This window comes from Dunckerocampus dactyliophorus, chromosome 18 (genome assembly GCF_027744805.1).
Source record: "Dunckerocampus dactyliophorus isolate RoL2022-P2 chromosome 18, RoL_Ddac_1.1, whole genome shotgun sequence".
Lineage (NCBI taxonomy): Eukaryota > Metazoa > Chordata > Actinopteri > Syngnathiformes > Syngnathidae > Dunckerocampus > Dunckerocampus dactyliophorus.
This window is the reverse complement of record NC_072836.1, coordinates 18,581,019-18,598,518: the sequence shown is the minus strand read 5'-3', so window position 1 is coordinate 18,598,518 and position 17,500 is coordinate 18,581,019. Positions and strand designations below refer to the sequence as shown.

Below are 17,500 nucleotides of genomic sequence, written 5' to 3'. Positions count from 1 at the left end.
TTTCTTTCCTTCAAAGTTTCAGTTTTCTTACTGTACTGTACGTCCAACAAGGTAAGTCATTTCATTGAATCACACACAAGACATTACCTCTGTCTGAACTCCTGGAAGACAATGCGGTTTGGGAAGCCCTGTCTGCAGATTCTGATGCCTTCTAAGACACCATTACATCTCAGCTGGTCCAGTACCAGGTGGGGATCCAGTTTACCAGCCTGAGGGAGGAAGAAAACAAGACGTAAGAGATGTGGAATGAAAAACATTTCATTTGAGCTTCAAAGTAATTCCAGAAACCGTATTTTCCCGAGTATAAGTCACACTTTTGTAATAGTTTAGCTGGTCATGCGACTTACAGTCAGATGTGACCTATATGTCCAAATGTATATGCAGTAATGTAACGTGTGAAGTGAGATGGTGGTTTTTGGCGACACCTAGTGGCCGTAATAATTCATTGCGTTACACAAATTGAGCAAATAAATACCTGTACAGTAAATGAGACTTATATGATTTTTTTTCCCTCTTCACAACGGATTTTTTCATCCATATTGTAACTTTGGTTTTAGTGCGATACACACACATACACAGGAAACACTCACTGCCTACTTAATGAGAGCTGCTTCAAATATTCTGCCTTTACAATAAGTACAATGTGAAAGTTTTGAATGGCACTGCCAGAGCGGTTAAGGATTGTAACGTTGTAAAACTGCACCACATCATACTGTGAAGTGTAACTCATATTCTGGCCCTATTGTGTTGCGAAATAGTGTAAACCAAGTATTAAAAGCAGCTCTCAGCGTGAAGCCGTGCACTTCTGCACCACAGCAAATCCAAGAATTTGCCATGAAAGAAGGCGATGGACCCAAGTTGCGACTTACTCTTTTCTCATGATTGGGGATGATGCAGCGGACAAAGTTGGGGTTGGTGTTCCTCAGTGTGGCCATCAGTTTAGACAGCTGCTCCTTGTACAGTTGACCCACGGTGCGGAACATGCCTTTCTTCGTCTTGTAGGCCGCACCGAACGCCGTCTCGTTCATGCCAGCTACTTGGTCAAGGCCCACGATTCGGTCCACTAGTGATGACAAATGTTACATGATAAAGATGTTGATGGGACTTTATTGACGGTAATTTGACACATTGTACTTTTGATACATATTGGAGATGACGTGTAATATTTTTGCTAATAAAGGTTCATGTGAGCAGCTCTTTTCCACTCTTGTGGCGAGACAATGGTGTGTTGCAGTGGTGGTGAAAACCACCCACTGAGACCACAACCCATCGGCTGGTTTGACCTCAGAGCTGTCATAACGCACAGCTAACTTATTCAATCTGCAATTTCTCCATTTTTCTTGACATGTTTTAGCAGGAGGATTAAAAATTATAATGTGCTACATGGAATAACAGAAGAGGTTGCCAGTCATGATGGATGCATGACAAAAAAACATCCTGTCATTTCTAAAAAAAAAAAAAAAAAAAAAAAGCAAACAGGCCATGCAAAGGAGGCGGGTGCATATTGTAGCAGCCATGGAGGCAATGTCGGCCCAGTGATCCAGTATGGAGGATGAGGAGAAGCTAGTAGTAGAAGCTACCATTCACCTGGAGCTTCATGGAGCCCAGACACATTGTCATAGAAAGAGGCTCTCTGAAACGTCTGAATCTCTACAACACACACACAGAAGTACACACACACACACACACACGCACACAAGGCAGCACAAGACAGTGGAGTGAGGTAATAAAGTAAAAGGAGACTAAAACAGTGGCGCTCTGCACTTTTTCTTCCCCCGAAAATAGGCCGTGTTTTCAGCAGGAAACACATCTCCTTCGCCCAAAGGTGGTAATAACTTGTAAATATGTGATAACACTGGTAAAATGTACAGAATACATGTACGTAGCACTGCTAGAGAGCCCGCAATTTTTACATGTTTACGTTTTATGCTTCACTGATAATGTTTTTTCATCCAAGTGCTGAACTTTTGCACTTTGTTCAGCGGCCCTTGAACACACCACGACTGCTGTGACATGCAAAAAGAGAAACTTACCCTAATTTCCGGACTATAGAGCGCACCGGTATGTAAGTCGCACCCACTGAATTTAAAGAGAAAAAAGATTTGTACATATGTACTGTAGGCTGCACCTGACTATAGCTGGAGGTGTCCACGTTGTACGATGGGCTATTTAGTAGACAGAAAAATGTTACACAAGATTATTTAAACTTTTGATTAAATAAATGCTTTCCCCCCAAAACAGTGCAGAACAGTGCGTGTAACATGGCTAGTTAAACAGTAGCCTACCAGCAAAGTCATTCATTGCCATCATCCTCCGCCTAGGAACTAAAACCACTAAAGTCGTCTTCTTTAGCGTCACAACTCAACAGCCTAAAACAGCCTAAAAAATAGATATTTTTATGGGCGATTACTGCCACTTTGCATTACGGCTGGTGGCCTTGGAACGCAACCCCTGCAAAAAATGGGGATCCACTGTATACACAAACACTGCTTGACTGATTAGATACTAAAATAATCTAATGATGCAACTATATACAAGCTTTGATGGTAAAATACCTCGTGAAAGACCAGAATAAGACAAATCCAGGAAGATTTAGCAGTTGAATAATTTAATTATGTTCCTCTTATTGGCACATAACCAAGTATGTAGTTGAAGATGGTTTGGTCTTTCTTTTCCACTTTGTGGTATTTTTCCCCTTTTTGTGTTTTCTTTTTTCTTGTTTGTTTTCCATTTTCCTCATCTTCCCCCTCACTTTTATTCACTTTATTTTTTCTATCGCCGTCCTTTACTTTTCATGCCCTTCTTTCTTTCCTCTTCCATCATCTTTCACATTCTTCCTTTGATTTTCCTGCCTCCCAAATGAGTCAAACAGGTGTTGTTACGGCATCTCACCATCTTTCCAGAGTTCAGCCACAAACTTGTCAGTTGACTGGTGCAGCAGAGTGGCCACGTTGTCATTCAGGGGATCCATGTTCTTCATGAGCCATTCATCAGCTTTGTAGTCCACCTGAGAAAACACGGCGCTCCTATATCATTTGGATATGTGAACGTCTTACGCTAGTCTAAAACAGTAGGTGTCCTACAACTGGGTCTGTAACCAAACCTCACCATTAATGTGCTGAACCAAATTAGGTCCGTCTTTAATGATTACGAATATTCTGCATTTGACATGCCCAAATCGAATACAGCATTCATGGCCCCGCAAATTAACTGATATTTGGTTTTAAAAAAAAAATGCAGGCTTATGGTGAATGAGATGTGTTTTCTACACATCTCATTCACCATAAGCTTGTAATAATTAATGAATACAGTACATGATAAAGGTCACATGCACGGACTCCATGTAATAACGTTACAAAGACCACAATTTTAACATTTGTGTCTTTTTGCTTCACTGATAATGTTTTTTCGTCATTTCGCACTTTGTTAGGCGGTCCTCGAATGCATCAAAGTTGCATGCTGTAAACCGGCTACGCCATCATTTTACATTTTCAGTCATTAGTGGTGAGTACCTACACATTTTTAGTACTTTAAATGTGTTTAATACATGTGTGAGGCATAATGAAGAGAAGAAGGGAGGGTTCTGGAGCCGAATCTAATCTAATAATTACACCAGTCACTTTTATTGCAAATGTTGATCCAAAATCAAAGGAGAATGTCAGTCAAAAATTTGCATTTTAATGGGCATATCAATTTCTCGCAATTTTTCGCCTTTCACTGGTGGTCCTGGTTCGTAACCACCACAAAAAGCAGGGATCTGCTGTACGGTATACTACACCGAGCCACCTCGAAAACTGTGCGCTCTTTTCATTTGACTGACAGGTCAGCGTGTCCACGAGGGACCATGTCAGCTCCAGTTAATTGGATTAGTCTGTAACACCACGATGCCCAACACACAAAAAAGAGTGGCAGATCAGAGCGCGACTTAACATGTAATTGACACGGTGAGGAACCTGAGATGAGGAATGTCGGTTCCCCATCTGGGTTTCATCAGAATCCCGGAAAAGCAAACTCAAAGTGTTTTCCCATATTTTCCTCCTGAGTACCACTCTGTCTCTGAGGATTTATTTGAACAAGTTCAAGTGTAATGCTGCCTCCGGGACGCAATCTCTTTTGTGTTTGTCATGGCAAGCTTCAGTTGCTGGAGTGATGCTCATCACTGTGGTCACACATACAAATGCAGGAAATGATACCATTGTAGGTAAACCTAATTAAAACCCCGAGGACTCTCAGGTTCATTGAGTGACAAGCTTCCCCATAGGAATGACATTCTGCATGCTATCGCTCTTTTCTTGCAGTGCACCACAAAAAGGTGAAAGTCGCAAACCTCTGTTATATAACCACCGCTGCAGTAAGCAGTCAGTCTCACACCAATGCGAACCAGATGTGAGAATCCTCCGGCAGCAGCACAACAACTGGGCTATTGTATCCAGGCAATGATGTCATTCAGCTAAGTCTGCCTTAAAACATTCGCGGCATGAATAAAGGTGATAACTTATTATTTTAGTAGCACTTTGTATGTACTTTATACTGTATATGCTTCCCAGTACGTTGCACTGCAGTTGGACAGAAATACATACCCTTCCTGCATAGTGAATTATGCAGAAGTCAGCTTTGTCCTTGAGCTGACGTGGCTTTTGGAACTTGGTATGTGTGCCTTGCTCCTGGAGCACCTTGTCCACAAAGGTCTTGTCTGTGGCTTTGGGAAACCAGCACTCTTCATCCAGCAGAGCCAGAATACCAGGGGGGTTATTCTGACGGGCATGACAGAGCATGTTGTAAAAGAAATAAGCACAAACGTTTCATGCATACAAACAAGGAGAGCACCAACCGGCCTCTCAATGAGGTCTATGCAAGGCTGCAGGTCGAGACCAAAGTCGATGAAACTCCACTCGATGCCCTCCCTTTGGTACTCCTCCTGCTCCAGGATGAACATGGTGTGGTTGAAGAGCTGCTGCAGCTTCTCGTTGGTGTAGTTGATGCACAACTGCTCAAATGAGTTCAGCTTTAAATGAACCATGGGGAAGAAGTCCAGTAAGTGAGAATGCCAGAAGAGAATGGTGTGTTCTAAAAAAAATCATTGTGTATTCAAGAGATGAACTGGCACCTCAAAAATCTCAAAACCAGCAATATCCAGAATGCCAATAAAAGACGCTCCCTGCCGCTTAGTCCTGTCCAGGGCCTTGTTGATACGATGAACCAGCCAGCGAAACAGTCGCTCATATGTAGCTTTGGCCAGGGCTTCCACGGCAAAGTCAGCCTGTGCCATAGGACAAATATACAAAATTCATCACTGAAAGATGAATATTAACTTCATTCACGATCCAGCTTTCACAGCCCAGCAAATTTGCACATTTTTGGTCGAAAAAATTACTTTTGTTATTACTTTTTCTTTTTTACATGATTTTACAGTATATGTTTTATAGGAAGAGATAGACAATGTCGACTTATAACCTGCATGCTGAAAAAGTGAGTGCACCCCGATATACATACATACCCATATTTATAAAGACAGTAAAGATATATTTTTTATATTTATAGTAGGAGGTAGATCTTTGGGACTTGGTCATTTTAAAAGTAGCTCGCAGGCTGAAAAAGTGTGAGCACCCTTGACCTAAAATGTACAGCATACATGCATGTTTGTCTTTATGCTTCACTGATAATGTTTTTTCATCAAGGGTGAAATTTCACACTTTGTTTGGCGGTCCTTGAATGCACCATAGTTGCTGTGAGCCGCAAAAGTGAAATTTATATTTAACTTCTACACTGTGAGCCATGTGTCAAAAATAGACAGTGTTATGGATGTATCAGTTTTTCCGCCATTCGCCGGTGGCCCCAAAACGTAGCCCGCAGCAAAAAATGGGAATTTACAATACATACAAACACCTTTTGTTTTACATTTTTTGTTCTGATAAAATCTTTTTTTTTTTTGGCAGAAAACACATCTCATTCACCCTACTTGGTTAATAATTTATAATTACATGATATTACAGGTAAAATGTACAGCATACATGGACCACAGTAAAACAAAAAAAAACACGCAATTTTAATGTAGATCAACTAATTTGTCATTAATGCCAACTCGCCTGTTCCTTAGTCTGTGCTTTCTGCACGTAGTCTCGTCCTACTTTTATCCTTGGAGTTAGGATAGCTCTTGTGAACTCCATAACGTTCATTCCAAGCAGATGGCAAAGCTTCTGTGCGGCTGAAAGAAAACAGCAACAAAGCAGGAAGTTTGAACATATTGCACAATATAATTGCAAACTGCACATCAGTGGTTTAATAACAATACTCCATTTATTGTAATCCTCTAATCAAAAGGCAGTCCAAAGCATTCCTCATGAGGCATCAAATCATTAAATATGAAGTGTCTGAATTGTTCAGAAATATTGAATCATGCTGACACAAATGTGGCTTGTCGACAGTTCTGGAGAACTGATCAGAACATCACATGTTCAAATACCAAGCAGACAATCTAACAACAGTGTTTCTCATAAAGAATGCACACATTCAGTGGGGAACTAGTCTGAGCGTGCATTATGTGGATATGAGCAAGATGGTTTGTACCACCTGTTGTGGTGAAAGCTGAGGGGACACAGCCAACTCATTTTCTACATTGGTGAATCATTACAGACATGAGTGATGATATAATTGTGTGAGAGTGTGTGTGTTTTATTAGACCCTGGAATCTCACCTGTATTCTCAGGCATGGAGGCCTGATCAGTGTTCCTCTCTTTCTTGAAGACAATGTTGCCAAATTGCAGCACGGCTGAGACCACCTTCAACATGCCTGACGGTGAATAAGGAAAACACTTCTATCATCTCCAGGGTTAAGAGAAATGTATGGAAAGAGAAGCTGAGCGGCAGTGCACAAAACCCAAGGACACATGAGGAACCATTGCTTACAGACGATCTCATCGTGGGAGAAGCTCATGATGTGCATGGCCTCCAGTGTCTCTTGGAAATTGTCTTTGTCCTGTTGGCCAGGGATAGGAATGTTGCCATTTGACAGGAAACGGTAGTTGTTAAAGCCTTCCAGGAGAAGGTCCGCTGTAGGGAGAGACAGATTACTTTTATGTTTTCTTTTTGGGGGTGGGGGTGGGGGGGGGGGGGGGGGGGGTATTTTAGACAGCTTTAGAGCATTTGGAGCGAAACACAATGACAGACTACAGTTTGGTTGCAGTTTCAAAACTTACTTCTAAGATGCTCCCCGGCTCCTGCCAGCAGACGGTAGAAAATGTGGAAAGTCCTCTCATCTTTGGCCTGCCTGATAGCCCGTGACTTTTCCAAAAGGTCTGACAGTAAATGTTAAGAACTGACAGTAACAACTGATTTTGTCTAGGTTGGAACAAAATACAGTAATCCCTTGCCACATTACCCTTCGAATTTCACAGCTTCACTCACTCATGAGTGGAAAATATAATGTTTTGTGGTTGAATATGGCCTATTCTTAGTCAAAAACTCAATATTTAAGCAAATATTTTTGCCTAATAAGCATTTTCAAGCATAAAAATGGTTAATTGAAGTAAAAATATAAATACAAATACAAATATAAGGCATTCAGAAGACACATTCAAAGACATTCAAAGTTATGTCATGTCTAGATGGCTCTGATGTTAAAAATCATATTTAGAAGGTCGTGAACAAGTTTTCCATGCTATAACTACAAAAATATCCTTTTTATCAATAAGGAATCCTACTTTGCAGAAATACACTTATTTCTGTCGGGTCTGGAACCGATTAACCGCGATAAACAAGGCATTACTGTATTCATTTTCTCATTTCACAGGTGAGATGGGTTACTTGAAGAATGGAATCTCCTCACAAATTCCCCTCTAAACTTGCAGCCGTTTTAACCCTGGAGTCATACCCATTATTGCAAGAGAATAAACAACCGGAATCAAGTTTTAATGGAAGCTTGGCTTGTGGGGAGAGCTAGAAAAGCTCAGTGGCTTCTTGACATTCATCTTCAATCTCCCTTTCAGTATTCAGGATACAGGTTTCAATGTTGGCCCCGACAATGTAGCCCGCGACATCAAAATTGATTCTGATGAACTTGCCCTGCAGGAGAGAAGATAATTATTAATGTTAAAATCATTTGCTGCATCTGTATTTACTTCTTCAACCGCCACTTGAGGCTGCTATTTAAACTCTCTGTGTAGGTTCCTGCAAATGACAGATGCAATGAAGAACAAAATGTCTATATTGGGAAAAGCCACAATAGCAGGCCAGGAAAAAATGTCAGGCATGTCTGTGGTTTTTCTGACAGTACTGCGTGTGCATGTGTAGCTACTGCTCATCCTTGCTTTCCATCACAGACACACACAGTGATTCATAAGGGCTTGAGGAGGATTACAGCACAGTGGTGGTTGCATTTACAAACGGCACATCATTTATACGCTGCCTGAGTAATACCGTATCTTTATAATATGACATGAGTGTATGGGGAAATCATCTACGTGATGATAAATCATTTAGTGCATTGTTTGCTGTAGTATGTGAACATGTCAAAACAAAGAGAAAGCAATTATAATCCCTATACTGTATAGAGTAGATCCCTGCTTTTCAAAGAGGGGTTAGCAAAGCGCAAATGGCAAAAAACTGCAAGTAAATGAGACGCCAATAAAAATGTCTATTTTTCCACACAGCCTCCTTCATCCCTTCACGTTCAGCTTCACGTTGATGTTCTACTCTGATGTCAGATCAACATTTTCAATAAAAGTAACTTGTGTACTTATTAGATTTGATTCAGCCCCTGAACCCTCACCCCTTCTCTTTTCAATTGCCAATGTTCACTCGTGACACAATGTAGGTTTAAGCCCTAAATATGCCTCACACACTTATTAAATGCAACGATAACTAATAAGTGGTAATGTAAGATGATCAATGAACAGATGGAATTGAAATCACAGTGTCGTCGGGCTGACAGGCTAGAGAAGGCGTTTCTCCAAGCCGCGTATTCATAATCCATACTGCTTGCCTGTTGTAATTACAATATACGATAATAAATTTAAACTTGTGTTCATTCCGATGCATGTTTGGAGGCTGGATTGACGGTCACAGCTAGTGGCTCTGTAGCCAAACAAACTTTAGGCCCACAGCACACAACTATGCTGCGTTCATGGACCACCCAACAAATACTGTAGCTAAATCTCAACGCTTGGCGAAAAAAAACCCCATTATCAATGAAGAATACAGACATAATCATGTAAAAACTGTGGGTTTTCTAATGTATTTATAAATTATTATTATTCAACTTATGGTGAATGAGATGTGTTTTCTGCGGGTAAATCGGCCTATTTTTGGAGGGGGAAAAAAAACTACTTTTTTTTTTTTTTTTTTACCTTAAATCGGGAAAATTAACTGAATTTTTCACCATTCCATTATTTATCTCAAAAATTGTAGACTAAAGCACTGGAAAGTCCAACATATGGAAGGTATACATTCCACTGTATACATCTGTTAGAGCAAATGTAAACTAGACTCATAGATCATGCGGAGCTGTGTAAATATTCACCTCGGAATTTTAAACATACATGTGCTGAAATGAAAATCAAGATCGTCCGTGCATGTGTGTCAACTCACAAAGCGAGATGAGTTGTCATTTTTCACCGTCTTGGCATTACCAAACGACTCTAGGATAGGGTTGGCTTGAAGGAGCTGGCGTTCCAACTCGCCCTGCAGGGAGGGAGAGAGAAAGAGAGAGAGAAAGAGAGAGAGAAAGGGAGAGAGAGAGAGAGAGAGAGAGAGAGAGAGAGAGAGAGAGAGAGAGACCTAGATGATGCCTTGAGCAAACAATAACAAGAAATCAACACTGACGTTTTCTCTAAAGCAGAAACACTTGAAAGAAAGTGTGTAAGTACAAAGGAAGGTATGAGTAACAGTTACAGAATAGATGGTTAATTATGAGAGACACCTTTAATGGCTGGATTTATACTTAAAACGCATGCAACATTTGAAATATAAATACATTTGGAATAATAAAAAAAAAATTAAAATCAGTGTAATCAAAAATCCTTAAGGAGGTTAACCACAGCATCTGAATAGGATTCAAGACCTCTGCGCTTGGCATTCTTATGGGGCTGGGAGGTCAGCAATATAGCAGGAAAAATGGATAAAAAATTAAAACCCCTCAAAAGCATTATGGGAGGAAATGCTAGGAGGCTATAACAACAAACAAGTTACATATTACTGCACCATATTTTGCTGATATCGCAAAACGAGTTCTTTCTAAGAGAGCAGCCACTGGCCCTGCTTGCTTTCCTTTAGTCGACACCATGTGATTTTTGTCAAGGGAACTCTACAAGTTTGTTGTTTTTTTAACTCTACAAGTTAAGGGGGCCAGGACATCCAAACATCCAGGACACCACAAAAAATGTATTTCAACACATACTAGTTTGAGCTGATGACCGACAACTTTCTTCCCTTTAGCCTCCACATTCCGGTGATGGTGATGTGTGTAGCATAAAACAGTGCAGCATATAGTATTAGATCATGTGTACACACACTGTAGCACCATAGCACGTATAGCAGGAAAGCTCGGATCTTTTATATCTTTATGTAATTTGCCTTGAATTGAATCTATCATGCTGATTGGGACTGATGCAGAAAAAACATGCCATGAAAATAACAATGTAGAAATACTAGAAAGCCACAAATGAAGTCTTTTCTGAGCGCTAGAGAAAAACACTGCTGATAAAAGAGAGTTAATACTAATTTATTAACCTGCAGTATTGAAGAATCTGCTGATATTTGAATGCCATTTAATATATGAGAAAAATGTCATAAATTCATGAAAGTCGAAGAAATACTGTCGATTTTGCATAAATGTTGAACACGCAATCTAAATACAAAATCTCTGTGGCGGAAAAACGCAGCGGACGGAAGACTATGAATCCAACGCCCCCAGGTTCCAGTGGTGAGAACCAATAAATAAGGAATACAAGTGGTCCTCGGATTACGTACGTGTTCCGCTCCTAGACCGTGACATACGGCGAGTTTTGGTATAAGTCGGCTTTTATACCTAATACCTAAATGAATTACTAAGTCACTCACACAGAACACATGAAAGACACATAAAATAAAACATAAAAACCACTAAATACAATAATTCAATAAAAAAGAACAATTCCTTACTTTTATCGCTGTGTTGTCTTGCACACTGGGGGTTGTTAAATGAAATGAGAGAGAAGCTTATTGGGAGGAGGAAGTTGCTACACTTCACCGCTTATGTTGTTATCACTGTCCATTTCATAGGAGCACACACATGTTGAAAGATACCATCGTTATTCTTCACGATGGTCGCCGCGCTTCAGCAGCTTGGACCGGGCATGGAACGCGGTGGTTGATTTCTCCACTGAGCAACTTACAATGTCGAATTTCACTTTCACGTGCTGCCACCAGACGAGTCCCTTATGACGTAATCGTCCACCTACGTGTTATTCCACCGGGCGCACGTAAGTAGCTCGCTTTTTCATTTTGTATATTAATAATAGTAATAGTGTGTGCATAAACACGAAACGGCGAAACTCTGAACGCCGTAAAACGAGGACCACCTGTATGTACTTTTGAGTGGATCACAGTCAAACATAATACTATCTGTTCAACTCAAGAAAATGGTCAGATGAGTGCCCTTGTGGCAAAGAGGTGAACTTGTCATAAGGAAAACCACTGAAGAAGAACCATAACAAATACTAATATGATCCTTTCTATCTATCTGTCTTCTGTCACGTCCCTACAACTTCAAAATAGACAGACATTCCCAATTGGTCTGGTGTGTTTCTCCACTACCTCATGTTTTGTCCCCCTATAAACCCCTTTCCCCCTACCGTGCTCTCCCTCAATCCCTGTGTCCACATTCCTCTGGCCTTTGCTCAGAGGCAGCCATAATGTGCTGCAGAAGGAGCGCAGTATTATGGAGGTCAGACTGATGGGGGCCTGGGGGAACGCTGAGGCCCCAAGTTTACAGATACTCACTCACAGCTACTGAATCACAGCATATTAAACCAACATTTGGCTATTCTTTGGTTCTTGAGAGCTGCAGAATCCCTTTGCCTTCACAGTTATGGATGTTGCTTTTAGGATGCAAGGTCATATCAAGGATGTCAGTAATGCAAAAGTTATTTCTTGAACAAAATATGCATATCTAAATCTACATATATATCTATAATCTATATATTGTTTATTTATTGGCTGTGCAGTAAGATTCAAGAGGTTTTTTTATTGTCATATGCACAGTAAAACAGGTAGTTCTGCATAACTATAAAAGTCTATAAAACAGCAAAGATCATGAATAAAAGGTGAGCTGCTTACCAAGTTACATCACTAATAGCTACCATGCATGCATTACAATATCCAAAATCTAATCAAATCAGTTTTTTTTTTGTTTTTTTTAAATTGTACACTAATTGTAGGTTATAGTACCCGATTTTGTCCCACTAAAATATGCAAGAAGAAGTTTGGCAGACAAAGCAGAGACTAATTTTAGTTAGATTAACAGACACTTGAATTGCAATATAGCAAACACAGTAAAGTGACATATTTAAGTGCATTTGACATGTGTTTCTGCTTCTACTAAAACTATTTTCTGATCAAATAAAAGCAACTAATTTCATCCGCCTGGCAGATTTACTGGACTTCACATAATCCCGTGAGGAGTTTGCGCCAGCACAAATACCTCATAAAGAACGAAGCTTCGATTCATCGTCCAAAGTCATCGTGGAAGCAGTGGATATTTGCAGATAAGGGCATGCAAACACACACACACACACCCACACACACAAATGATAACACACACTGAGATTGCAGGAGATGCACTTGCCTGTAGCTTGAATGCTTTGGGAGATTCTGGCTGTTTGTTATGGATAAACAAATGCAAGTGTTAATATCTGAAGCGCTTATGTCAGACACAAGCCGAGCCCCCCCATAAACACTTGGCGCAGCACGCAAGATTGCATGGAATGAAGCAGGAACAGACTAAATACAAATCTATTGAGTTAGCTGTTGATTAATGTGTAATTCCAATTCAGCAAAACAGCCATACTAAGCTGCACACTGGAGGTTGAACTAGAGTGACATAATAATACAGTGGATCCCCGGGAACATCAGCGAATGGCGAATATCTGCGAGTAATTGAGACGCCCATAGAAATGCCTATCATCGACACACCTCCAAACTCTCCTGCTCACTTGACCTTGACGGTCGCCCCCGATTTTGGATCAACATTTACAATAAGAGTGACTTTTAAGTGTAATTATTAGATTAGATTCAGCTCCAGAACACTCCTCCTTTAATATGCCTCACACACCTATTAAAGTGTAAAATTTAAGGAATTAATCATTTACGATGATCGATGAACTGTTGGAAACAGAGTCACGGTATAGAAGCGTATGAGGTATGTTTTATGTGGAAAAGGCACTATTTTTGGAGGGAAAAAAATCTAAATGTTTCTTTTAATCTAATTTTTTTTTAATTATTATTTTGTGAATCGCGAATGTGCGGGGATCAACTGTACATTTTAATGAGGTGATTCACAGATATCAACAAAACCATTCCATTTTTGGGTTAAGGAGAGAGGATGGAGGATTCAGGAAGAGAGAAGAGGAAGGGGATGTCTCTTACAGGAATGTTGTGGTCCTTGCGTCCTTTGTGTGAGGAGGCAACGTGGGCCAGGTACTGGATCACCTTCTTTGTGTTCTCGGTCTTGCCAGCACCTGATTCGCCTCTGAAAATAAAGCAGTTGGACAATGTGGATACTCACATTTAACAAAGGCACTGACAAAACATGCAAGTCAGAATGGGTTTCCGATCGTGTGATGAAATGAAAGAGGGAGGGACAAATACAACCACTGCGTTGTTGTTCTCGATATATTCATGCATCTGTGTATATGGTTTACTGGACCACCATGTGGTTTTGTGGGCCTGTCTCCAAAGTCTCCAAGGCTGTACTTTCAGGCCAGTCTCTAATGATAGCTGTGTTGAGGGAGCACCATCCACACTTCCCACAGCCAGGTCCCAGGGCCTGGAAAACCAGGGCCAAAACAGAAAGCAGTCCAGCAGTTCTACATGCGGCAACATACCAGTGGCTTAACTCAAACTGGCTATTAGCTTCTGTGCAGTTCAGATGCATTAAAGGCGATACAGACATAGCAATGTAGGTCAACACATCCCAGTTTGGCTTCATCGTTTTACAGGAGAGAAAATATGTTCCCTATCAGAACTGGTCTTTTTACTACTCACATGTAGGTGTCTTTTTTTTAATGGCTGCCTGACACACAACGTCACCACTTGTTGTCCCCCAAACAGTATCCATAACTTCCAAGTGAGACATTCTACAAGTTCTTCGTTTCAAGAGCCGCTCCCTGTTGTGATGTTTGGTGCATACATCACAGCCAACAGACACGAGGAAGCATTCAGCACATTGTCAATACTATGTTTCTATTTTGTATCAGCCAACCATCTGGGCTGTAAATCAACCGTCGCAGTGGCTGATATCATGACTGGGTAGCTAAAGCTTTGATTTACTGCCGTCTAACATTTAACTAACCTCCCATTTAACTCCTGGATGTGACTATCATTAGATGATTACATCCTGTTTCATCATCTATATGAGAACAGATCGGCAGCCAGACAGAATATCCATACCACAGAGAAATGGTATCAAGAGTAAATAAAGGAGAACAATACATTTGTACTCAACCAAAACAGGATTCTTGTTGGTGTATTAAAATGTACAGTGAGTACACCGCTCACATTTCAGCTTTTTATCATTGTATTATACAGTATATATATTTTTTTTAGGAAATCTGTAGTCGGTCACTGATATTCACAATTAATCGATGCAATCAATGATTATGAAACAGCGAGTACTGCCAGTACAGTCCAATGGCAGTAACGAGGCGGGAGTTTTCAGGCTGTAATATATCAATAACTCTTGGATGCCCAGCAATGTAAACTAAAACCAAAGAGAAATAAATGAGTCTTTCATAGAGGATGGGGCAGGGCACCAAACCCCACACATAACTGGGTGGCTTACCACACTGCCACAAGAAATGATTTGCAGTAATCTTCAAACCTAACGACACCATGAAGGCTACTGGTCAGCCACCTCAGGGTGAGCGAATGATGATGAAAGATGAGAAGGAAGTGATTGTGGCCAACAAAATTCTTTGTAAGGAGCTTTTATAACAATGTTAATGATAGATAGGAAGAGGCACAATACTCACGTGCAAAGGATTGATTGGTCCTCACGATCTGTTGAGACATAAAAAGAATAGCAATAGTCACCGTCTTTCCACATTTTTACCCTTCGTCACAAGCCAGAAAGTGACCTGCATGCATTTTTATAAGATGTTCGATGCAGAAAACCTTCTGAAAATCTTTATTATTAAGGTTTCATGAACATGTGGATCCCAAAGGCACGTCAAAACAGTGTACGGGTTAGCCTGAAAAGTCATGCTGTGTCATGGCCATTAATTGACACAGACCAGTAACGAAAAGGTCTTTCACCTTTCACGACAGCACAACACTGACCCAAGTCCAGATGACAGGATTAGCTTTGCCCACTGAGGGGTGCAAACTCTAACCCTTCCTGCTGTGTACAAAGGGCAGAACCTGGTGGGAAATGACCCGTTTTCAGGCAACAGACTGCAGTCTTAATAATACTCTATGCTTCGGACAAATCTTGTTTATTTAGAATTGGATGACCACAAATGTTGTACTATACAGTGGAACTTTGGTTAGCGTCATTCACCCATTCCAGTAGGTCCGACTCTACCTGAAATGTACTCCAACCGAATACATTTTTCCCATAAGAAATATTGTAAATCCAATTAATTCGTTCCAGAAAGCCAAAAATGAAAACACACAACATGTTTTTATAGTTTTATAATTACAGTTTAACATTCAAAAAACAATTGAAATGCATATAAATACATATAAATGATGAATGGAAGGGATAAATGAACATTTAAGGTCACTTTTACCTTCACTGAAGACTTGATTGTTGCCAAAAACACGATGCGGCAGCGAGTTCAACACGGACACCACCTTTGTGTTTTGCCATGAGTTATTTCTTGAATTCAGTAGTGTTTCTCACCTCAGGTCTGCTTTTCCTTTTATCACGACGGTAAACTAACCCAAAATGGAGCCAAAGAAAGATGCGAGTGCCAGCATTTTGATAAAGAAGTTGAGAAACACAATTTAATTCAAGAAATAACAATAATCACACCAAGGTGGTGTCCATGTTGATCTCGTTGGCAATAACCACATTTTCAAGGTAAAAGTAACCTCAAATGTTCATTTAGCCCTTTCATTCGACATTTATATGCATCTAGAATTGTTTGATGCATGGAAAACTATAACTAGTAAACCGTAAAATCGTGTTTTTTTTTTTGTGGGACTTGTGGTGTAACTGTGTTAGTTAGCAAAGAACTACGGAGTCAACCACTGTTGACTTCATAGACGGGCGACAGAGCTGAATTTCAGTTCCTGCTTCTTTGTGGTCGCAAACTAATAGGCTGCTAACAAGGACGTTTTGTTTTGTTTTGTTTTGTTTTGTTTTGTTTTGTTTTGTTTTGTTTTGTTTTGTTTTGTTTTGTTTTGTTTTGTTTTGTTTTGTTTTGTTTTGTTTTGTTTTGTTTTGTTTTGTTTTGTTTTGTTTTGATAGATAGATAGATAGATAGATAGATAGATAGATAGATAGATAGATAGATAGATAGATAGATAGATAGATAGATAGATAGATAGATAGATAGATAGATAGATAGATAGATAGATAGATCAAGAGTCAAAGAGTCAAACTTTTGCCGTAAAATTCCAAAATACATGCTAACCGAGGTTCCACTGTATATACACTTGTATTCTTATAGAGAACAAGCTGTCTTTTCAAACACGGGAGTGGGCGGTTAAAAGTCCAAACAAAATCTTGAGGCATATTTACTGTAGTGTCACTTTTTTTACAAACACACTTAAAGTGCTCAATGATCAACAAAAAAAAAAAAGCGCATCCCCAACACAACTTCATTTAATGATATCCCTGTGCAAAGTAAGTACCTTCATTGTATCCATAACCAAAACCGAACCAGGCATAAGCACTCACCAACCCACTTTTTACTCTTTTTCTCGCTTAAAACAGCACCAGATGATAAAAACCTCATGTAACGCAGTGACAGTTTTCAAGGACTAAAGCCATACAATAAGAAAGGAACAACAATTTGTCAGCCAAGACCGTTCCACTGGGCCAACGATGTACCCAACTGAGCTTGAGCGCATGAAGTAATGCTCTTATGAGATGTAAAATGAATGGGATGTTTCCGCAGTATAGAATTTTCATCAGGCCTTCAAAAGCTGACAAGACTGTGATCTAATGTTCCACTTTGCTTTAGCCAAGTACTTTCAGTGAAGTTTCTACAGCCAAAATTCCAATGATTACATGTCAAGCAGATGTTTTTGAAAAAGGGAACTGCTTTCAGCGACACAGATTTAGCTCCATAGGAATAAA

General features: G+C 40.1%; 1 protein-coding gene across 3 annotated transcripts in view; it reads right to left on the bottom strand.

Moving 5' to 3' along the window:
* The window catches only part of LOC129171784 (myosin-10), a 54,082-nt gene that overhangs the window by 11,023 nt on the left and 25,559 nt on the right, over positions 1–17,500 (bottom strand). For 2 of the 3 annotated variants that reach the window (XM_054760786.1, XM_054760787.1), the window contains exons 4-18: positions 15,225–15,252; positions 13,621–13,723; positions 12,821–12,850; positions 9,586–9,678; positions 7,998–8,061; positions 7,197–7,295; positions 6,907–7,050; positions 6,695–6,790; positions 6,087–6,205; positions 5,108–5,260; positions 4,832–5,005; positions 4,581–4,754; positions 2,893–3,007; positions 870–1,063; positions 88–209 (exon numbers count right to left, since the gene is read on the bottom strand). In XM_054760786.1, the coding sequence (XP_054616761.1) occupies positions 88–209; positions 870–1,063; positions 2,893–3,007; positions 4,581–4,754; positions 4,832–5,005; positions 5,108–5,260; positions 6,087–6,205; positions 6,695–6,790; positions 6,907–7,050; positions 7,197–7,295; positions 7,998–8,061; positions 9,586–9,678; positions 12,821–12,850; positions 13,621–13,723; positions 15,225–15,252 (1,708 nt within the window). The remainder of the gene's footprint in view (positions 1–87; positions 210–869; positions 1,064–2,892; positions 3,008–4,580; positions 4,755–4,831; positions 5,006–5,107; positions 5,261–6,086; positions 6,206–6,694; positions 6,791–6,906; positions 7,051–7,196; positions 7,296–7,997; positions 8,062–9,585; positions 9,679–12,820; positions 12,851–13,620; positions 13,724–15,224; positions 15,253–17,500) is intronic. The other variant, XM_054760788.1, reaches the window with a different exon arrangement.